General features: G+C 39.7%; 1 protein-coding gene across 9 annotated transcripts in view; it reads right to left on the reverse strand.

The window, feature by feature from the left end:
- Positions 1-23,637, reverse strand: part of SMOC1 (SPARC related modular calcium binding 1) — a 130,193-nt gene that overhangs the window by 44,634 nt on the left and 61,922 nt on the right. For 5 of the 9 annotated variants that reach the window (XM_086894492.1, XM_086894491.1, XM_086894486.1 and 2 more), the window contains exons 5-6: positions 22,566-22,613; positions 3,506-3,595 (exon numbers count right to left, since the gene is read on the reverse strand). In XM_086894492.1, coding sequence (XP_086750618.1) covers positions 3,506-3,595; positions 22,566-22,613 — 138 coding nt within the window. The remainder of the gene's footprint in view (positions 1-3,505; positions 3,596-22,565; positions 22,614-23,637) is intronic. The other 4 variants (XM_086894493.1, XM_086894494.1, XM_086894490.1 and 1 more) reach the window with 1 other exon arrangement.

Genomic DNA, 23,637 nt, shown 5'->3' on the forward strand with positions numbered 1-23,637 from the left:
TGTTCAGGGCAATTTTTTTCACAAGGGAGTATAGGTTGAACACTGTTAAACAAACTTTTACTGCTGCTAGAATATAAAAAATTGCCTTATCTGCCAGTTTCACTACACTATTTTATCAATATTCAGCCACCACATGCTTCTATAAATACATACCTACACATTTTGATTTATTTGACTATTTCTACTTTAGTGCTTCTCCCCTTCCTAGCTCTTACCCAATGTTTAATTTGAGGCAGTTCTCCCCAAAAGGGGCTTAAATTCCTAAATCTGGGATGCAATTTAGCTCTGAATCTGCACCATATGGAGCAGATATGTCTACAGCTGAAAAAGGAGGGACAATCAAAGTCAACAGATGCTGAAGAATGGATAAAGGCCTGTAGAAATACAATGGTGTACATCTTTCAGTGATGTTGAAAGGTGCACAGAAAGGAATTCTGGGGGAAAAAAAAAGAGAAAGAACAGGAAATTAATTCCTTGGAATCTACCATAAAAATGTATTTTCAATCCAGGTAACCTGGACATCTTTTTAGATTACAGACACCTCTGAACAACAGATCTGTGGAAAGAGCAGATTCCAAATGAATTACGAGGTGAAGTTTACCAAAAAGAAGAGATGTTTAAAGAAGATATCTTTAGGAAATTATTACACCTTGCACTTGGAAACTAAAGAGATGGTGAAAACCAAGTAACAGAGCCTAGAAGTGCAGGAGGGTATATAACTTTTCAAAACAATACCAAGGATATTAATAAAATACTCTTCAGCAGAGGAGAATCTTGTCCTAAAAAAAGATTCTCTATTAACATCTCTAAGATCTGCATTATAATAATATGAAATAATTTTTAGAGAGATGGCTGTGCTATGATTCAAACCTTGGATGGGAGAGTTTAAGTTATCTGATTTACATTATCTCTGGCACCACTCTGTTATGCCCTCAGGGAAGATGGGAGGGAGTGGGAGGGGAACTTATGCATGAAACGTGAATTTTCATTATCCTCTAATGTAGATGAAAACATGAGAAAGGTGAACCTTCATCTTAGAGATGTTGAAGTTTCAAAGAGGTATCACCCATTTCAGGGGCAGCTGAGTGCATGTAATGTCCTTTGAAAGAAGTCAGCCCCTTGTGTATGGAAGGTAAGAAACCAAAAGCAAAACATGAAAAAAAAAATCTACATTGGTATTGTCACTTCATGTTGATACCAGCTCCACCCTGGCTGCCTGACTTTGAATATACAGGTTTACAGGAACCCATCAGTTTTCAAATGCATTGAAGTGGAATGAGATCTGAACTTTAACACCTTTGAAGATACATGAAGATTTCAGACCCGTCAGGTGAATGGATAACTGTTTTGCCCTTTTCTGCCATTTGTGTCAGACACCAAGTACAAGCTATTCCTCCTGATGACCTACCCCATGACACCAGGAGAGTCTTCTTGTTAAGTATCACAACATGTTTGCTCTGATAGGATAAAGGGATTGTACAGGATGACATCCTGAGGTGTCTAGTCCAACCTTCTGCTCCAGATGGGGTCAGCTTCAAGAATAGACCAGATTGCTCAGGACTTTAGAATCACAGAATATCCTGAGCTGGAAGGGACCCTCAAGAATCACTCAAGTCCAGCTCCTGGTGCTGCACAGGACACCCAAGAATCACACCATTAATTGTTTATTTTACAGCCACCATTGAAATCTACTCAGACCTATTCTACTAATAGAGATGACAAAATACAGAGTGACCAACTTAGAAGAGATTATTAATCAGTGCATAGCCTGGTCAAACTGCCTGTCTGTCTGTCCTCCAGAGTCATAAGGGACACTGCTAGCACAACAGGAGGCCACTGCACTAGTCATGCTCTCTTAGACTTTGAGTTAAGGTCTTGAATAATATATTGCAATGTTTTTGAGAGCCAATCTTCCATCATTCAGCCCAAGCCCATTTATCAGACTAGTGCTCACCTACAAATCAATGTGAAGGTTTTTGATTGAAAATGTTTTTCATTGAAAGTAGAATACCATTGTTTTCAGATTCTGCCCATCACCAGAAGAACCAGAAAAGGTGTGTTCACTACACCACTTCAAGAACTTTGTCCAGCTCTATTTGAGTGACCAAACTCTCCTAGAAGGAGCTTCTGAACAGGCTGTATTAACCACATCACCTCACTCCTGCATTCTACTAGCACATTCTTTCCTTTAAACATCTGTGGGTACTGTCTCAGGAAAACTTAAAGGTCAGAAGTTTGTGATTGCCAACAGTAATTTAATACAGCACCAGCTTACTTCCAGGAGGAACCTGCTTTTGATATAAACAACAGAGCCAGCATGGCTTCAGTCACCTTTGTTTGAGTGTTTTTTCTCTGAGAGCTTTACTGTTTCTTAGAGCTCACAAGAAGATTGTCAAAATCTACAATCACTAAATACAAACTGATAGGACTACAGCATCTTACCATTAAATGTGCTTATTTTAGCAACAATAAAACCCTACCACAGCACTCGTTTCTACAAGAAGGCAGGAAATATCAACAGAAAAGTACCTCCTACTCTTGCTCAGCAGTGTCCACTTCTGCCTTTGATCCACTTTAAAAAACAGATGAAGTACAGCAGCCCCCTATGAAAATGCATAGGCTTTCCCTCACTGCCTTAGGCTCTGCAGTTTCAGGTGGGTCACAGAGTGGTTCACACTTCAGCCCATAGCTTCACTGTAATGGTTGTGGTTTAACCCTGTAGGAAACAGGCACTACTTCCAAGCAACATGCAAGATACAAGCAGCTGCTCTTAGGCCCATTCACTACCAAAGGAACACTATTCCCACTGGTATTTATGTTTGTATGTGGAAAACGCATGAACCCTCTGTGATGACAGCCATTTTATCCTCATTTAAAGGCTTCCAATAGACAAAGGTCCAATATTCCCTCTCCAAAATAATACAATTGCAAGATTGCCTATTTGAGAAGCAAACTGCCTGGGTGGGCCATGAATTAAGTGGGCCCAGGACAATGACTTCATTTACTTAAATAGTATGTGCGTCAATGAAAGCATTTGCTAAATAAAGAAACCTCCCAGCAATTTTCTTCCAAGTCAACATTCACAAGCTGTGGTTTAACATTACCCTTCCTTTTGCAAAGCTGTAACACACTGCAGAGGTTATGAAATTCCCAGTATTAGTATCGTGAGAGTGGAGATAGGAAGGGGGTAATGACAATCTAAAGGAAGTGGCCACCTCTGATTTGATGCACCTTTTTTTTACTTGCTGGGACACACTTCTTCCTCCAAGACTATACTAGGAGTCTGATCAACTGGTGTTATTACTGGATTCCAGAAATTTGGGAAGGATGCAAAAAGATTAGGGAAAATGCCTGAGGTCCCAAGGGCACTCTAAAATTTGGATAACTTATGAGATTCACTGGCTTGTCTGCTTTGCAGGATAAAGAAAGCATTTGAACCATAAATCCTAGAGAAAAGGGAGAGGGAAATAGCTTTATTTTTGGTTATTTTAAGGGATGTTCTTACCTTCTCCATCGAAAATAGGTTGGGTTTCCATGGTAGGCGTTGGCTTCGAACCATCATCTGAATTGAGGGTTAGAAAGAATCGAAAAGAAACTACCATTATTGAGGTAAATACTATCTACTCTCCAGTACTGTTGAATGATTGGGATTTGTACATGGCCCGGCCAAGTCCAGAAGAGAGAGAAGACAGACAGAACAAAATCATTTTATGCTAAAAGCAGTAACATTTTACATAAAATATGCATCAAGCGCTTTTGGTACACTTAAAAAGCCTCCCCCTCCCTCCACAAACCACTGGTGTTTATCACCTGGTAGTCTCCCCAGAAGGCAATTAGTTGCCTTTTCAATTTCAGGTAAGCTTAGTTTTACACAGGCCATTTCCTGAGACAGCAAATGTTCTGGAGATTGCTGTCCTATTGTGTCTTTCTCCTCATCCCTTTTGTTCAAAAGGAAAGTTCTTCTTCCGAAACTTACCTGTATGGAACTGGTACCAGCATTTACTGCAGAGCTGTTAGAAAGGGATGGTCAATAGCAAATTTTTAATTTTTTTTTTTCATAATGACTGCATCAAGGTGTTCTCTAATTGCAATGTGGGGCAACATCTTCCAACAGCAGAATTGTGGAAAAATAATTTCTCGTGTATTAGGCTCAGGTGAGGCTGTTTTGACCATGACAGTATCTGATGAGTCATCTGTCCTGGACCTTATCTCAACTCACAAACCTTTGATACATTTTCTCCCCTATCCAGTTCCAGGGCAGAGTGATAGAGCAGCTTTGGTGGGTGACTAGTTTCTAGCAAGGGTCAGCCTATTACACCTAGGATTGGGCTTTTTTTTTACCTGTTTGAAATATAGAGACTTAAAACCTTCAATTTCTAGTAACTGTTCTTGGCATATGTTATTGGCAAGAAGGACACTAGGCAGCAAAGTGGGCAGAAATCTAAAATGTAAAGTTGCAGAAATCTAAAATGTAAAGTTGCGCAGTGAAAATCTGTTGGAGGGAGGAGTCCCTGCCAGAAAAGCCAGGCTTCCATGACCATCAGATGCACAGGGCAAACACTTTTGGAGCAAATATACATGGGACAGCCCTTCCTAGAGGAAGCAATAACTGCCTTTAGCCACTTACAAAATTAAGAGTCCACTGGAAGGGAAGAGCAGACATGGAAAACAGAAGTCTATAGACTTTTTCCACCCATACCTGTATTTGCAGTTTTTTAAAGTGAGGAAAAGCTTGAACACATCTTCCACAGTTATTTTATGCATTTCCACCCAAAGTAGTCGAGTTCACAGAAAATAAAAACATGATGATAATTCCATTTCAGCCTCAGAGATCCACTGAATCCACTGACAGAAATGAGAAAGACACCATGTTGTCATTTTCCTCTTCATCATTGTATTTGGTTTTATGCTAAACTGCAAGTGTAACAAAAAATACTTGGAAGAAAAAATACTTAGTATTCCTCCGTCAGCTCTTGTTTTGAGCTTTCCTGTTATTGGGCATTACCAGTAACCTGGATAAGCAGTATTTACTTTTTTTCAAGTTTGAGCAGCTGACTTGGAAATAATTCCTGAATATTGCTTAAATTACAAGGAGGAAAGTTTTGCCCTTTAAAGGCTCTTTGGATAGAAGTAAATAGCTGATCTTCACTTTTTATGTTAGAATAGGTTGTTCTGCTTCTGCAAGAATCCAAGAGCCACAGCTATGGCTTGTTATTTATTTAGGATTTCACTTTCCACTGTAACGAAGCAGTGAACAGAATGTAATTAGCATGACTGGCTTTACAGATTGAGAAACCAACCCAAAACTGCTGAAGACACTCACAGAACAACTAGAAAAGTGAATAATTCTTAAGTTACACAAAATAGGAAGAGACCTGCTGTTAAAAAAAGACCAGTGCAATAGTAAGTTTCTTCTTATTGTTCTCATGAACGCTTCTGCACCAAGTAATTACAGAACTGCTTTTCAGATTTAAAGCAGCAACCTGAAAGCCAACAATGGGGGAAAATTAGAAGTGGATCTGAGCCACGGCACTTGATCCAAATCATTATCTAGAATTTGGCAGAACACAGGACGTTTCAGGTTCAGGGCGATTCTTGCACATTCATGTATGTGCAAGGAACACAGCAGCAATTACAATTTGTCAAATACGTTCTTCTTAAAGAAAGAAAATTTTGTAGCAGCTTTTGTATGAAGCTAGCCATTAAGCTACTGGAGAGTATCAAACAAACCCCTCGGTTCAAAGCTACTGTTGGAGATAATCTCAGTAAAACGGCTCAATGAATTACACAATCATTTCCTTACTGGATTACTAACGCCAAATTGTCACTAAGTCCACATTGTAGCAGCACCCAGCATAGTATTAAGGGGTTTGCAAATAAAGAGAAGTATAATTACTGCCCTGTTGTTCAAGCAAGTACAGTTCTTTCATCACACATACAAGAAAAAATACAATAGACAAAAGCACTGTAATTACATTAAGCATATTTCAAAAATCAAAAGCCAGGGATTTTCTGATTATTTTTTAAAGGTCACGAAATAGTCACATAACAGACAAAAATTGCACTTCATTAAAAATACCATGCTCACTTCCCAGCTGCCAGCTTCTTACTCTAAACTACCAAATTTTTTTCTTAAACTAGAGAATTCTCAGTAAGTCTCAGTGCTCCAAATTAGCTTATGTCAAGTTTCACTGCTGCTCCCTTTCAGCAGAAAAACCACCCTAGTACTCGCTTGCTCTTATTTGATTTTTCCTCTCTCTCAATACTCCATTTGTCACACTGAACATTTGTTCCACTGGCCTGTTTGTTCCTCACAAACAAGGCATAAGTTCTATTTTACATACCTGAAAGTTTTGAAAAAACATTGTGTATTCCTTAAATAAATATTTCAACACAGAACAAAACCCTGAGCTATTCCAGAGGCCTGAGGTCTCCTGTGATATTACATGAGAATTACAGAATACTGCTACTTTGGGTACAAAGATAATGAAGTATGTTCACTGGGTACAGTCTCTTCCTCTCTTCAAAGAGCTGTTAAATTCTACACTTTCAAAAGAGGCATGCCACTGCCATAGTTCCTTATACACAGCATGTCACAGAGATTAAAGAGATCAAGTGTTACTTCCTAATCCCTCTAGATAGCAATGCTTCCAGATCAGGAATTCACGTAATTCCACACCCCTTGTTGCAGAATATTTTCAGAGCCTTGAGGAGGAGTTCTCTGACATACTTCTCTTCCAAGTTTTACTACCCAGCATGAATACCCTGCTTTCTTTTTCCAAGACCACTGACTACAGACAGTATCACTCAGGAGAATACCTCCTCATGGGACATTTTAAAGCTATAAAACTCCTTCAGTAAGTGTCCTTTTCCTAGAGTACACTTGCAAAAGTTAAGCAGATTTTTCTGGCTCAATTGCTGTCAACTTTAAAATGGTATTTTTCTCTTGCTACAGGGTAAGAGTGAAACAGGCAGGTCTAAATTAGACTCCCTAAGCCATTTTCATATTAAGATACCTTAGATAAAAACCAGAATTTCACTTGCTCTACTACTGTCAGAAGCTCATAAGCAAGAAGAGTTCTTACTGCATTTGACTGACAATGACTCAAAACAGGGACAATTACTTGCACCTCCTGATCTACTACTAGTGCTGGGCAAGACCTCTTTATGCTCTCATTAGAATACCCCTCCCCATGTCTTATCCTTGCAAAACATCCACATCTGCAATGACTCCAGTTTACACTGGGGTTGAGGGAGAAGGAGACCCAGTTCATGCAAAAGACAACTCTCATTTTACTCTGACTGACAAGCACTAAGGCCATAAGCAACTTCAATTACGCCAGGACAAAAGTAAATGCCTTAACATAAAAATACATTAATTACTATGGAAAAATCTGAAGTAACTGCCTGCTGCCATGAATTACCACTCTCGACTCAAGCCACCTAATGGAAGCTGTAAGAAAGGGGAAAAGTTAGGAGATAAAAGTGATGTACTGAAGGTTGATGTTGCTGAGGGAGCACATAGGTCTTGGTCTGCTAATGTGATGATTCAAGTAGTCAGATGACTTGTGCAGTGAGTATATCTTTCTTGGCTAGGGATGTGATGTGGGAGGCTCATGTTGTGTTCTGACTGGAATCCATCAGGCAATCTGTAAACATTTCTTCCATTCTGAAGAGCACAGGTATTTATAGAGTCAATCATCCAGGTTTTATACAAAATCTAGTCTGTTTTCTAAGTAAGCCTATAACTTGAAAATCAGTGGTTCCCAGACTTGAGTCAGACTGACAGAATAAGCAGATGACAATTTTAAGTGCATAGCTCTGGTCTGGGAAGAGGCTGCCTTATTCCAGTGTGAAGTGGTTCCTTCACTTACCATCATCTGGTTTTGGCTGAGTCATTAGAGAGGATAGCTGAAGCTAAATAGGCAACTTAGAGCACAGAGAGCCAGGTCCTGTTCCATGCAAAGCCAAACTTCAGCAAATCTGCCAAGCCAACAGCAAGGGAGAAGAGCTTTCCTAGGCTTCAGAACTCCTGAGAGACTCAAGTCACATCTCATTCCTGTGGCTTTAGTAACTCTGGTCAGACGAACAAAGGTCAATTAGGCTCCTTGTATCCATGCAGTTCCTGAATCTTGAAGGTGCAGTTTTGACTTTAACATTTCTATGCATTACCTCCAGATCCAGGGTATTGTAAGCTTTTTTTAAAAAAAAAACAAAACAAAAAGACAACAAAACTTGTGTTTGTGCTACATGGGGTCTTAGACAAAATTACATGTCCCTTCTAGTATTGCAGGGAAGGAGCAAATTGTTTCCTCAACCACAATCCTCCCCTACATTAAATTAAACTATTTCAGCAAGTCATAATTAATTTAATAGTCTATGCAACTTTTATGTACAGACATATTGCCAATATAAGTGCAGAAAGTTAGCATTCATGCAAAAAAAAAAAAATCTTACAATCTGGCTAATCAAGGTAAGTTTTTGCAGGCAGCTGAAATGGAAATACACCAGTGCAGATAGACTTCCCTGCCAAGTTTTCACACTCCTATCCCACAGAATCATTTAGGTTGAAAAAGACCTCTAAGATCATCAAGTCCAACCACTTCTATTCATGGAGATCCCACAGCTGTTAAGAAAAAAAAAACAACTTTTTAAACCAAATCAGCAAAATTCACGTTCTCACTCTTTATTGCTTTAAGAAACAGCAGCAATGTGCTGCCTTTGGATATAACAACCCCCAAACATTTGGGCACAGACAAGCAAAGTTTTGCTTAAAAAGGGGGAAATGTGCCTAAGTGATAAATATGCAAGGGCTCTGTGGGGTTTCATGAGCTCCTAACAGCAAAGGTTGACTTGCTCGGTCGCTGCAGTATTTTTTCTCTTCCCCTGTAAACCACTCTGTATGCCATATGGATGCAGGCAACCTTTACTTCAGCACTGCATTCCAGATATCAGCCAGATAGGATAAGGAGCCTTTCCCTGTGCCTTCTGGAAGGCATTAGTTCCCCCCACTTCCTTCTCACATCTCCCTCGCAGGTGCATCAACATGAAAAAAGCCACTCAAGCCCCAAGGACTTTGTGGTCCAATGTACTCAGTGTTTGTTTGGCAGCACAATTCTTCACCCTGGAAGAAAGCCTATCCCATGCACAGACAGCTGGAAGTAACTCTGACCCCTATGACACAATTCAAAGCCTCCTCTGTTTGGCTTTTTGATTCCTGATTGACACACTCGCTGCCAGGCAGAGATAAATGCTGCTGGGAGGACAATGTTGATCTGCTCCGACTATTCTTGTGAAGGACTTTTTCAGAATAATAAACAAAAAACACTGGTGTGCTTAAGTGTCTGAATAGAACTGGAGGTAGACAGAGAGGGGAGTGGAGTGCTTTACAGAGGCTGGCAAGTCGATTGAAGAGTTAATTGTCTGGGTGTACAATGAGTTTATTCTGACCACAAACAAAGAGCTCCCTCTTCCTGGGCCTGGTCCTTCAAAAGCAAATGTGTCAAAAGCAGTCTGGAGCAGCACTCATTAATAGCAATGCTCTAGTCTCTAGGGTTCAGTGGCTTTAAAACTATTGAATCTTGAGATTCAGACAGAATCTCTCCAAAATCTAAAGTCCTTATTTACTGTGTAAGTTCTCAAGGCAGTTCTATAGTAATTAGCCAAAAGAGACCTCCCCTCTAACCTCTCGTTCTTTGCAGCCTTTAAACAGCTTCTTTTGAAAAATGAAGACATAGCAAGGTATTACCCCTCAAACATAAGCTGTAGACACCTTCCCCAACATGAGATCCAGCTTTATATTATTTCTATTATGTGTCATGTAAAAGTGACCCTTAATGGCTCATACTTGGGAAGATACAAAATCCCAGCCCACATCTGGACCTGCATTTCAGAGCTTGCACTATAATAGGCCAAACCAACACAATGTCCAAAACCACCCCCTGCCTCTGGGAAAGTTCCAATCCAGATTCAGATCTGAACTTTGCAGGCTGAACCAAGCCCTTATGGTAATTACCACGTAAAATACTGACTCCCTCCTGTAAGTTCTGCAAACCTTTCTGGGGACATCTTTCACCACTCTGATGGCAAAACTCCTAGGGATTTTGGTGTCAATGCAGACACACTGCTTGTTCAAAAAACACATGTTTTTTGAACAAGCAGCAGCTATAAAGATCAGAGAATTAAGCTGAGCTGCTAGTGAACTTTCTCATCATGTAAATATGCTTCACTACTTGTGAGAAGTTTTTTTAACACACTTACAGAAATGTAGTATTCCAAAGAACATTTTTCTCAAGTCTATGGGTCTGCTTCCAAGCAGAAGACAAGCTACCTTAAGATTATTAAAGCCATTATTTAAGAGCACTCACCTAATTCAAACTTGAGACTTACTCTTTGCTCTCCCTTTTCTTAAGCTAAAATCCTCAATATAGTGCAATCAACTAATTTAGGAGGACAGCAGGGAGCCACAAGTTTGTATGATCTCTCTTGTTCTAGTGAGTAATAAGTGAGGGATTCAAAACCTGTGAAATAAGATTTCTTGATTTGCAGCCAGTTTCTCTCCAAATTGTAAACAGTAAACTGCAATATTAACCAATTTCGCAGGCTTGGAGTGTTGCTTGGAGAAGCAGCAGCGTCCCACAGGTAGCTTGAGTACAAATGTAACTCACAACCTGTACACAATCCTGTTGTTTAGAACCAGAATTCTCAGTTCATTTTTAGGCCAAACTCCAACACAGAGATGATCTTCTCTATAAAAGCAATTTGTACATAAGATACGGGTTAAAGAAACATGACATCAGATTTTAGTCAAATGCAAGGAAGCTTAAATGGAGAAGACCTGTCACTGCATATAGATTTACATTATTGCAGTTTTACAGTTTTCAGATTTCACAGCCAAATTCCTTCCCAAAAGGCAAAACAGGTCTTTTCAAAGATTTGTAAGTAATAGGAAAAAAAAAAAATGCCCAAGGCTAAATTTGAATCTTATCTGTCAAAAAGATGAAGCAGGTAATAAAGGTCAGGTTACTTCTGGGACCATCTTCAGTTTAGATTTGCACAAAAAGCTTTATTTTTTGATCAACTTGGAATCACTGACAAGCTGTGAAGACATCATCCCCACAGTGCCCTCCCCCACTTTCAGAGACTTATTATTCTCACTTTCCTGTAACAATCCCAACAGCAGTTTTATTCCTTAAGCTAGAAAGAAATCATCCTTAGAAATACATGCCCTTGTCATCAGCTCTGACCTATGGAACCAAGCCTCTAGTTATGTCACTGTCTTAAAGAGAATGACAGCTAGGTTGCCGGAGATTTTAATTGTCTTGATTTAAGTCAAAACCCTTAAGTTGACTCCCAGAGTGGCTCAAATTGCCAGGAGGAGAAGAAAAAAAGGAAAAAAATAATTAAAATAACCTGCATATCCATTCAAAGGCTCTTGAGGGAGCTGCTAAAATACAAGTAACTTTTCTTAATCTACCACTTCCACTCTATCAGATTCAAGCCCTTTTCCCTTTGAGCTTTATTCCTCCCTTCCATCATATACAAAGTACTGCAATTCTCTGGAAGAAGAGGCTATTTCCCTGGTATTGCTACATTTTTCTATCCAACTGCTGTCCTGGCTACTTTACTGAGTCAAAAATCAAAACTTTCTTCTTTTTTTTTTAATGACTGTATAAACTATACAATTCTTTTACCTTGAAAGATGACCATATTCTCAATCCCATGGTTTCAAAATTAATTCTTTTACTTTGTTCATACATCTTCAGAAGTAAGTGATGCAGCAGCAGGGACAACACTAAAATCCCTCTTTAGACTAGAGTCCACCAGCCCCACTGAACAGCTTGCCTAGAAATGCTACATGTAAGTGCCATATATTGACTTGTATGGTTATTTCACAATAATAATGAACAATTAAGATAATTTCAGAGCATAATATCTAGCAGCAGATAAGCTATGAGCCCATCCTCACCAGCAATGTAACAAAGCTTAAAACACTCCAACTACTTGTTTAGAAAGGAGAAGCGGAACAAAGCTCAGAGCCCCGACTCAGCTTCCAGGTCTGCTTCCGTCATCTGGTAAGTTTTCAGACAAGATCTCATCCTGCCTGTCATTGCAGACTGATGTTTCACAGCTGCTAGCAATGTTCTGCACGGCTAAAGAAATGAATCTCGACCACCATGGAGAGTAGCTCTTCTCCTTATGTACCAGCAACAATTTCAGTGTGTAAAAAATCAACTACAACACCTGGGAAGGCTATTGGAATGCCTTCGAAAGCAAAAAACATATACAGGCTACAGAAAGAGGCTCCCAATGGGAACAAAGAATATTTTTCATTCAGCTGTGTGCTTAAGGTGTCCTTCAAGAGTTTAATGTCATCCCCCTGCCTAGACACATACCTGAGGGGAAATGGAGGCACAACTAAAAGAATCAGGAGGACTAAATGGTTTTTTGGTCTGGTCAGAACACACAGCATCAAAAACTATCTGTTACCAAAAATCATGACTACCTAACACATTTGCTGAAGAATGATGACATATTCACCAAGTACCAATGGCAGCTGGTGTAGGGATAGCACTCAGTTTCAAAAGAGTCTCCAAGGCTCATTTTGACCAGCAGACACCTTCACAGGTCAAACAGCATAGAAAAGCTTTGCTGTGGTAAATACAACCCAGCAATTACAGTGCTGTAAATCCAGCACTTCCTTTCTTTCTACAGAAACAAATCAAGGTAATGAAGATGAGAGGAAGAATTGAAACAACCTTATTCTTCAGGGCGATTAACAATTGAAAGGAAATAAGCTGTAATAAACACTGAAAAAGAAAATAATCCGTCTCTTTATATATGGAATAAAAACTCTATCCAAGTGCATATCAATATAGGCTACAACCAAATTATTTGGAAAAGCTATTGCCAATCCACAGAAGGGATGTTAGGCCACCTTGTTCCAAGGAGGAGTACTGTCTGTAGTAATAAACTGAGAAAAGGGAGGTGAGTTAGAAGAGGCAATGTAATACATGGCTACACCAGACAGTCCTGGCACTAAGATTCACAGGAAAACTGGAGAGAAAAAGCACAACACAGAAAAACAGGGTAGTAATATAATACAGTAATATTATCGCAGTCAGCAAGAGCTGGAGCACACACTGCTAGGAATGTTTGTTGGTGGCTTTTTTTTTTTTTTTTTATCCAAAGCAGAAACACCTCCAAAGTGTCAGCATTACTTACACTGTAGAGTGAGTGATGAGATCAAGAAATCAGCAATAGCTAGCACTGAGAATGTTTTAAAATAGATTGAAGGAGGGGAAGTAGAGGAAGAGATGCTTAACGTTTTTATAGCTTCATACTTGGTAGAAGAACTCAATTTTATCTCACCCTGTAAGCACTACAAGTATTATAGGTAGTGCAGAATTTTAAGCTACAGTATCTTAATTTTGAACCATCTTCCATTTGGCTCACTGCCTTGAGTGACATTTGAAATAAAACAGGGAGCAAAAAAGTTTCCACAGAAAGAAATATTTTGCTTAAGGCACCATATCTCATAGCAAGATTTTTAGCACTTGACATTACCCCAAACTTTGAGCAAAGTTTGCAAAAAGCTCTATAGCACTGTCAACAGCTGCCTGATCACTGCTGGCAAAAAGAAACAACCACCTTATGATTGTTTAGTTAAGCCTTTCTGGTTTTATTCTACTTACAATATATCACTTTTCTTTTTTCAGGAGCCTCTGCTTTGATGTGAAGTATTCTCTGTTTCCACACAGACCAGTAGACACCCCCTCCTCAACAACCTCTCCTGAAAGGCTGCTCAAAGTCCACAATCAACTACCAGCTCGTCACTTCTAGGCTGTGCAAGAGCCCAGATATCTGCAGCTGTGGAAAAGGGAGCACATCTGAAATGCCCACAACATTGTGATTCTGAGCTTGGATTGCTCTGCTGAACAAGGGGAAAAAATTAACAATAGTTATGCAAGCTTTAAATAGCACTAACAAGATCCCTAGCTTTGGAAACATTTCAGAAGCTACCTGATAATATACGGTGAGCTGGGGCAAGGGGCATGGAAGGTGTGATTACAATAGCACTCTTTCTTCCTTCTCTCCCCAGTATCACTCACATTCCCTTTCACTCCTCTCTCCTTCCAGCTCTGGTCTCTTCAAGGTAAAGACTCTATAAATTCTCCACATCTTCAAGGCCCGTAAGTGGGGGGTTGGAGACGGCAGCAAATTTGCCAGATCAATGGCCATTTGAAATTCAGACATATGGCTGAAGCCCTACAGCTGCATGTGTTAATTACCACACGTGTCCCCTGTAAAGCAGTCTGTTAAACACAAAAAGAAAACAGAAGAGAAAAAAGCCTTTCCAAGGGATTAAGTAAATAGTCTAAATTTTTGACCCTGCTCCCCCAGACACATGCCTATGTATAAGCTGCCTTCCTTTCTTCCAACACCTGCATACTGAGGAAGCACAAGACCCCTTTCCACCTCTAGCCATGTGCAGTCAACCTATCTCAGAGTGTACTTTCCCCCTTCTAGCTCCTCATTGCCAGCTTCTTCTCTCGCCAGCCCCTCTCCCTTTCTCCTTTAGAGAAGTAATTCCTGGCTGACAACCAGACTAGCCCTGGGCTTACAATACGCCTTTTCATTTCCTTGCAGGCAAAGAGAATGGATACCTCACTGTTATATCTGTATTGCATGTGTGAAAATGAAGAAAAAGGGGAGGGGGGTGGGAAATATATGTTTTTCCACTGCTTGTTTCCACAGGTTTTTTTCCTCCCTGGATCATTAAAGAGGAGTGTCAGAGCTTTAGTGAGTGAGAACAACTTTGCTCCCTCTAACTACATAGCCCCAGCTTTTTCACCCCAGAATCTGAATTTTGTCTAAAGGAGGTTTTCTATTTGATTATGAAACCAAAGGAACAGCTCTTCTCTAAGAGGGAAGGAATGGAGAACAGAGGCAATCAGACACAGTAACAGTACTGCTGAAAGGACCTCCAAAGGATCTAATGTGTTTCAGAAGGAAATGTGTATGTACAGAATAAAGCATCTCAGTGTACACAGTGTAAGTGACAACACACTCTCAACATTAAAATATTTTTATTTTAAGATGAAGGTCAATCCTCAAGTTACAGACTGTCAGACATCTACAGATGCATTGTTCAAAATGAACCAGAGACAACTGATTTTAAGAATCACTTCATTTAATGGCATATTTGTGAGAAGTTGTACAGTCAAGATGAAACCTGTCAAGTCCTTACACAAATTGCTTTGCTGCAGCACCTAAAGGTGTCATCAGAAATTGAACACCAAGCTGAGCACAGGAACATGTAATAAAAGACACATACACTGCCCAGAAAAATTTCATCTGTGGGGAAGACTTCTCCCATCCTTAGCCTTCATCAAAGCATTTTGCAGTACAGCTCCCTTGCTGTCAACACTGAACAAAAGTCCAGATGAGCACACAGAGGAAAGCTATTATCCAGATAGATCTGTTGTAAAGAAGCTTTAATTCCCCTAGGTGCCATCTCAGGAACTTGAACAAACATTGGGTTGTCTCTCCAGTTTCTCCCTACCTCATTTAAGGGCACACATGGTCTGCATGCATTCAAGCCTTCCCACCATAATTTCATAGCTTATCTCTCATAGAGAAACTCTGACAGAGCTCAGAGGGCAAAGGAGTTGAAAGGAAAGTACTTCCAGCCTCCTGACCAAACACCTGCACCACGACAAAACACATTTCCTGGTGCATTACTCTGATTTGAAAGAAAACAACACTAACATTCAGATGTCTAGATTCTACAGAGCATAGAAGAACAATGTCAACAACTCTTTAAAAAGAAAAAAGGTTTTGAGCTTACATAAAGTATTTTAACAACAAAACCAACTGACAGACCCCAAATTTATTCCATTTCTCTGCCAGCTGTAATGATCAGACACCAGAAATCCATGTATAGCACATAAACAGTTAATAATGCCTTAACAGATGTTGTTTAATCAATTGTTAGTTTACTTATTAGATCTACTCACCAGGTTGCTCAATACTATGACTTAATTTTAAAACCTTTACAGCTGTTCTTAAGACATTACAGACAGGAGTTGTCTGTAGATTACTATAATAACACTTGTAAACTACAATTTTATTAAGTCATATTATATAGACTAAGCTACCGATTGGAACCACTACTTTATAGATGAAAGCAGAATTCTTGCATTGTATCAAACAAAATACACTTTAAAACAGAATTTGCCTTCTTTTTATACTTGCCAATGAAACTTTCTTCAGTCTCAAATTTGATACATATGTTCTGAGGCCCACAAAAAAGTCTTGATGAAAACTAAACTATTTCAGACAAGGCAATGATGTGGGGAACCAAAAGGATTGTTTTTAGTTCTACTATTTATGTAACAAATTTGAGGTTTTACTTGTAGACTTTAATATTTCAAAAATCTGTTTGCTTCATGTGATATATCTAAGTGCTTTTTAGAACATTGCGCTGTTCTGGAAAAGTGATCCAATATACACAGTATTGTAAAATTACATTCCTCTGTTCTCAAAAAATTGATCACAATTCCCATTTAAAAGCCAGGTTCTTGCTATCTAATAAAATCTGTCATGTTGCAAGCTACAGCCTACCATACCTGTGAAATTTACTTGCTTTCTCCAGTTATATTTAACTGGAAATTAATAAATAATTTGTAGATGATATCCAGTATAGAGACAGCAACAGGAATCAGAAAGAACTCTGACTATTTACAAGCTGGCAAACCTACTGATTAACTTAATAGTATTTTTTACAGAATTATTCTTATAATAGGGAAGCAAACTTCATTCCACTGCTAAGTTTGCTTGGAAATACAAATATGAGCTAACCAAAATCTTCTGTGCTACGAATTCCACCTACATAAATTTTGCTCCCAGCCCACTTGAGCTATTGCAGGACAGTTTTTGTTACACTAACCTCTCCCCGTAACTTCTCCGTTAAATGAGTTTTTTGCCCTTGTTTCATAAAAAGCAGCACATATTCATGTTTCTCCCATCAATTGTTTCCCAACTCCATCAGATTTTAACAGGGTAGACTGAGAAACTGTCACCATCGGTGTGTGGTAGAACTAATGAAGCTTTTGCACATCTGAAGGACTTGCAGCACTCTTGCAGCACACAGACACATAGCAAATTGGCTGCTTTCAGAAAGCAGACTTATTACATGTGCACAGTACAGTGTGACTTGCCACATAGCTGCACTACACACCCAGCTCCATCCACAAGCATCCAATTGTTTGTGCTCATTTTCAGCACATGTGTATATTTTTACCCATAAAAGATGTGACAAATACATGGGTCCTAGTCTATAAATCTTACAAGATGAAGTTAAACAGTTCAGAAAATGGTATTTGCATAAAAGTTCTCCTTCATCTGGATTTCCAAATTAGTATATATATTTTTATTTAAATATATACACTTAACATAAGGGTTAAGATTAATTGTTTGGGTAGCACTGAAGACTTGCTACCTGCTCATGTTCTGCAAAAAATAAACGTAAGATGGTGCTCACCAACTAGAACCACCACGTGACTTCATACTGCCTCAGTAAACTTGTATTTACTTTGTCTTATTGATGAAGGCCACACAATATTTCTCTTTCTTTCCTGTATTCTCCACAAACTGCTGAAGGCATCAAAGCATTTTCTCAGTGTTTATGAGGCTGGAGACACAGTTGAAGCTCGATTTGTTTAACAGCACAGTTGTGTTTCAGATTTGATCAGTACCTAGTTGCATCCAGAATGATCTGGAGAAGGTGAAGACCAAAGTCCCAGTCTGATGTTTTAGTCACATTTCAGCTTGATGGTTTTTGTCAAGGTATTATCTGTCTTCTGTCAGACATTCGAGCCCCTGTGGAGGCCATGTGCTCCTCTCCCTGCCAGCTGAGGCAGGTGAATTAGGGCCAGCTGCACCTGACTTCCTACCACCAGCAGACAAAGCTTCCAGGTCCCCAGGTACAAGCAGCTCCATTTATTTTCATCAGCACAAGCCTCCTTCTCTTGGGTTTGCCTGAGGAGAGTGTTCGCCCTTTACCACTCAGCCTAATTACTGACTCACACTAATGGCTCATTACTGATTCAAATTGCTCAGTCTGTTGGCTGCATAACTGGGCCATTAGCATTTTCTAGAGGTAAGACTCTTGGAAAACAGCACAAAAAAAGCCACAGAATGGGCCAACTTGCCCACAATTGCAGCCCAGAATTTTCCTGCCAACAAAGCCTGCCTTTAAACTAATTTCTGACAGTTAAACCCACAAAAAGGAACCCAATTCTACATGTTTAATTGGCAGGAATTTCAAGTTGCTCATCTTAGGTTTCTCCAACTGCTTCAGTGTTTTCTTTTAGGCTGCAAAACTCGTTGAAGAAAGCTCTGTGCAGCTCCATACAAGAGTCATGTCTACAAGTAAGACAGTAAGTGTACAACAAGCTCAACCTGGACTTTGCTTTCTGCAGGGCCATCAGAGCTTACATTTCACCAACAACTGTTCAGGGAATTGCAGATGCTATTGTCAGCTTTTGTAATAGGGAAACATGACAAGTCAAAACACGCCTGGAACTTCTTGCACTGCTAAAGACTTAATAAAAGAAAAAGGGAGATCACACCACTCAAGACTCTTCATGACTGACACAAAGGTACTCTAGCCCAAATTTACCCTCCAGTTGCATCATCTTTAAATCCCAGATTACTGAACCAACTATCTTTTTCCACTTCCTTCATTCAGTTGGTTTAAAAATGGTATCATACAGTGTCCAGAACAGTAAACTACCACTAATGAACCAGTATCCCCACTTCAATGTATTTCCTCTTCACTCACTTTTAATTCACCCTGTTTCTAGTTTTAAGGAAGACCAAGTGACTTCACAGAGATAAACAGTTACATGGCTGTTTTTTACATCCCTCTGATTCCTAACCAGACTACTTTTAAAACCTTCTTGGTGACTGTAAAAGACACTACTCCTGATTGCAACATGCTGAATCTGTGCTAAAGCCCCAACACTTCCCAGATAAAGAAAATAAAACATTTTGTTTCATGTTTACTTCTTTTGTCTCAAAGTATGGCACAATTTCCCTTTGGCTGGAAAGGAATGTTCTGCATTCTTTAGGCAATGAAGAAATCCAGTAACGTTGGCTCCAATGATGCCTTTCACTGCTTCTTAAAACATCAACAATGTCTAGTGGGAGGGACTGGGGAGATCCAGATCTCTAGAGGACAGCATGCATTTTCCAAGTGTCTCAGGATCTTCAAACTAAGCAGCAATTGTAGCAAATTAATGCAAGAAGCTCCTTTTGAGAAAAGAACGTACAAAGAGCAACAGAAATCTGCAGGTTCTGGATATCCTAATCTCACAGAAGAGTAATTACATTCCTTGGCAAAGTTCTTAGAAACTTGTTCTTCATTTGTGGGATAAATTCAGCATAAAAAGGACAGTGATAAGTGTCTGAGCTGCAAAGTCACAAAGCAAGCATGTCCTGGAGGGCCTGGGTTTCCATTCCACCTCATGCAAACTTGCCTCCATCTCCCCAGGCCCAGGTCTGCTCTGCCTTGCAGCAACTGAACGCTTCTCAGCCACAGAACAAATCAATGGCCTATTTTAAAGTTTTAAGTTTAGTGCCAATTTAATTTGATTTAAATTACCTTACGGGGCAAATTGTATGACTAAGTGGCATTACATCATGCAGCAACAGCAGCAATGTAAATATGGATAACCAGAGCATGGAATTTAAAAATAAGAAGTGTCTCTTGCCAGCATGCTTGCTTGTTCTCTGCAGAAAGCTCCACAGAACCACTTCAGGAACTACAAGGCAAGTCACATGAACCTAAAGCTATTTTGTCTTCTTATCAGTAGAGAGAGAGCCTGTGAATGGAATTATGTTACCTCACATCTTCTGGTACTCCAACATACCTACCTGAGCCCCAGAAATCAGAGCTAAACAGGAAGGAAAAGAGGGCAAAAGATCTGGAGAAAAATTTATTACCAATAACCAGCCTTTTTCTCCTTCCAACATTAATTTGCCTTTTCTAAAGGAGAGCTAAAGTGCTAGTCAAGTCTTCATTTATTACCCAGCAACATAAGCCTACCCATCCACACTGTTTCTAAGGCAGAGCAGCCTCCACCCTTCTGCCCTGAAGACTTGAAAGGCATGAAGTTTATTAGCTCATATTTTACATTCCTGTATGATTTCAAAAGAAATCACTTTTGAGAGTCTTAGCTATGCTTTGTCTTTCTCAGAGTACCTATTCTGTGCCAGATATGCTCTTTAAGACCCTCACTCAGGGATGGAGAGAGGGAGGAGTCTGCTGTGCAATGGGAAAATTTCAAAAGCCCCCCAATCAGATGGCAGTTGCACAAAGAGATATCAGAAGTTTCCAGGCTGTGCCTCTACAACAGGAAAGTTATCACTGACCCAGTTTCTTGATGGACCTCTCCTCATCCTGCCCTTTTTGTCACCTTGCAAATGGCAATCTTTTGGCAACAAGTGTCTGAACACTCAGCTATAATAGATGGTTGTGTGCATGCTGGCTTGCCATCAGTCTTCAGAGAAGCCACACCTGCAGCAACCACCTTGCTTCAACAAAGCCAGGCTGTTCTTGATTTCAGCTTCCTTCCAACAGGACCTTTTTCAACTGGAATTTTTAATCAAGGTAAATTAAGGCAAGAAAAAATACTGACAAGAAGGACAAATTCATTTTTAGATTAGTCATTTTAACCACTAGATGAAAAAGTAATGCTATGTCCATCAAATTTTAAACCAAATTATTACAGCTTCTAAAAGCCCTCTTGATTTTAAAAGACCCATTTAATAGCTACTCATAAGTATTCTTCCAACATGATTTAATAGGGCCAGACTTGCTTAAGTGTGGGTTTCTAGAAAATACAAACAGATTCAGAACTGCAGGAGACAAAGTTTACATGACTCCTTGAAGCATGCTGGCCCAAAGGGAAACATTTCCACTTCGACATCTACTGCACAGGCCATCTCTGCAGCCACATGACCAACCGTACCATCCTTGAAACAGGATGCCACAGGCAGCAACAAGGAAAATCAATTTATATTACAAATTTTAAATTAATTCATACCATTTACAGTTTTCATTTTGCATGTTCCAACCTCTGAGTTAATATAAGGAGTAAAGGAAAAAAAACAAGTTCAGATACTTTCCCCTTTTTCTACTGTTTCTCAAGAAATCCAGTGTCAGCTGCTTTCAATTCTAGAACAACAGACCAAGACTACCCAGGTAAAAAGCCTACAAATAACTCAAAAATAATGCAGATTTCAAGAGCTATTTGATTTGCTTGTACTTCAGGCTAGACTGGCAATGATTGCATTAACAGAATTATAACCATGTGTTCAGGTGCCAATTACACATTAATGCATAATTACAGGTTTAAGGAGACATATCCTTACCTAAAATAAGAAACAGGCTTCAGCATTCAGTCTCAGCTAAATAGTTTTCCTTGCATATTTCTTCTCCTTGCCTCTTCTTAAGCTATTATATACAAGCAATAGGCTGGAAAGCAGATATGCACAAAACACTTCTCTGAACAGATCAAATCCCTGTTAAGTGCTTTCAGGACCTAACTGACATTCCCAGCATGGAAGGTGTGCCTCAAATTGAACTATCAGCATCAAAGTCGGTGTTTTCCTTGGTTTTGAAGTGTCAGGAATTACTGGTTTAGAGAGTTATCACAAAAAAAATCCTGCTTCAGTTATCAGAAGGAACCTCTGCCAGGAAAGGGCCTTCATCCTCACCAGCAGAAGTGAGGATGCATTCTGCACAGTTTTCCTGGAGTACGGAGACAAACTCAAAAGTTGACTCTCAACTACAGCTAGAGGGAAAAAAGGCTGAAAATTAGGGTGTGGAAAAGGCCTAAAGACATATTTGACTGCTCCTCAGTGTATACCTCAGTGGTCAACCCTCCCCAAACCATTTCAGTGAATGCAAACCAGAGGACACAGGGAAAAGCAATGAATACACAGGAGAAGAGCAATGACCCATCTAATGCCTTGCTCAGGAAAGGCAAGGACCAAAGACAGGAGTGTAAAGAAGAATCAATGCCTGTGAGGTTTCCAAGCACTGCTAAGGTTCAATCCAGCACTGCTCCAGCTGGCCAGAGGGTTTTATGCACTGTTAAAAAACCCCACCTTTCAATGCATACAAAGCCACAACCATGACATTGGCACTCCTGTTTCCTGGAGTACAAATCATACTGACAACCTCCCTAATCTCTAGGGATTTTACTGAGAAATGCTCAGTATGTTACTTCAAGGTAAGAGATTATTCTGAACCAGCCACTCCTTTGGGAAGTTCAGCTATCTTCTACTTCAACTCAGAGCAGAGCACACCCTTTTCTACTGCACAGGGAGCAGAACAGTCATCTTACTACTCCCTACTGAAGGGGAGCTCTAGTGGCACATTCACCCCTGCAGCCCGGAGCTGGTTAGGAACCCAGGTTCTGGGCTATCTTAAGGGACTTGGCTGGGCAGCTGCTGTTACAAAACAAGCTGGTGAAGCACAGGACTCCACTCACCTTTCCTTCCTGAATTACCCTGGCTTGATGGTTTATCAGTTACAGAACCTAAAGGAGAGGGAAAAAAAAGAAGAAAAAAAGACATCAATTTAGATGCTGCATGATCACACGGAGCATATGATGCCACATTAATAAAGTCAATATCCCAACCCATAAAGCATCTATTTTACTTGTCAACAGCTCCATTTAAGACTCAGAGAGCCTGCGGCTTCAACCAATGTGAGAAGTATAAGGAAGTTTTATGCATTAAGACATTAAATTGGGATAAGGGTAAACAAGAAATCTTTAGTAGCTGGATCTAGTGATTTGAAAGACCTCAACAGAGCATCATGCTAGTAAGAAACCTGGAATAAATCCAAGGGCAAGAAGGAAAGATCATTAAGAGTCACTTCTTTCATTTGCAAATGTCAGGAAGAACAAATCAAAAGCAGATGGGGAGAGTGTGCAGGGAATGCAAACGCAGTATTCTAGAGGAAGGGGATTAAGTGGGACAGTTTGCGGGAAATGGATTTCAACCAACCCCTGAACATCCCCAGCTGTTTGAAATGGGACACTGAATAAGATCCAGCATGTACTGGAACAGAACACATCTTGGGTTATTTACTATAACTTAGAGCTTCACACAGCATGTATGATTCTACAACTGCTTCTGCACTCTGCTTTAGGGCTTCATCACTGTTTTCTACTAAAACTTGAACAGGTAATAAAAGCTTTTCAAATAAATCCATTACCAAAGTGTATAAAAATCTATAACAAGCTTTTGTTGTTGTTTTGTTGGGGTTTTTTTTAATAGCATCATTCACAGGGAACTGATTCTTCTATGCACCATTACTAAGCAGTTCCAGTCATTACAGAACATTCAGGAAACATGGATCAAAAGTCAGCTTCAAAGAAGGTAGCTCTGACAGGCCCAACAATCTGATCAAGACAAACTCTGAAGGTAAACTATTGCCTGGACACTTTCACTTGCAGATCAGTTCATCACAGATCTACTGCTGAATTACAAGTAGTAAGCACAAACTCAATGTTAGTAGTCATCATATGGCTAACATCTGTGTCCTCCAGTACAGCA

This window comes from Cyanistes caeruleus, chromosome 6, assembly GCF_971803275.1.
Source record: "Cyanistes caeruleus chromosome 6, bCyaCae1.hap1.1, whole genome shotgun sequence".
Classification (NCBI taxonomy): Eukaryota; Metazoa; Chordata; class Aves; order Passeriformes; family Paridae; genus Cyanistes; species Cyanistes caeruleus.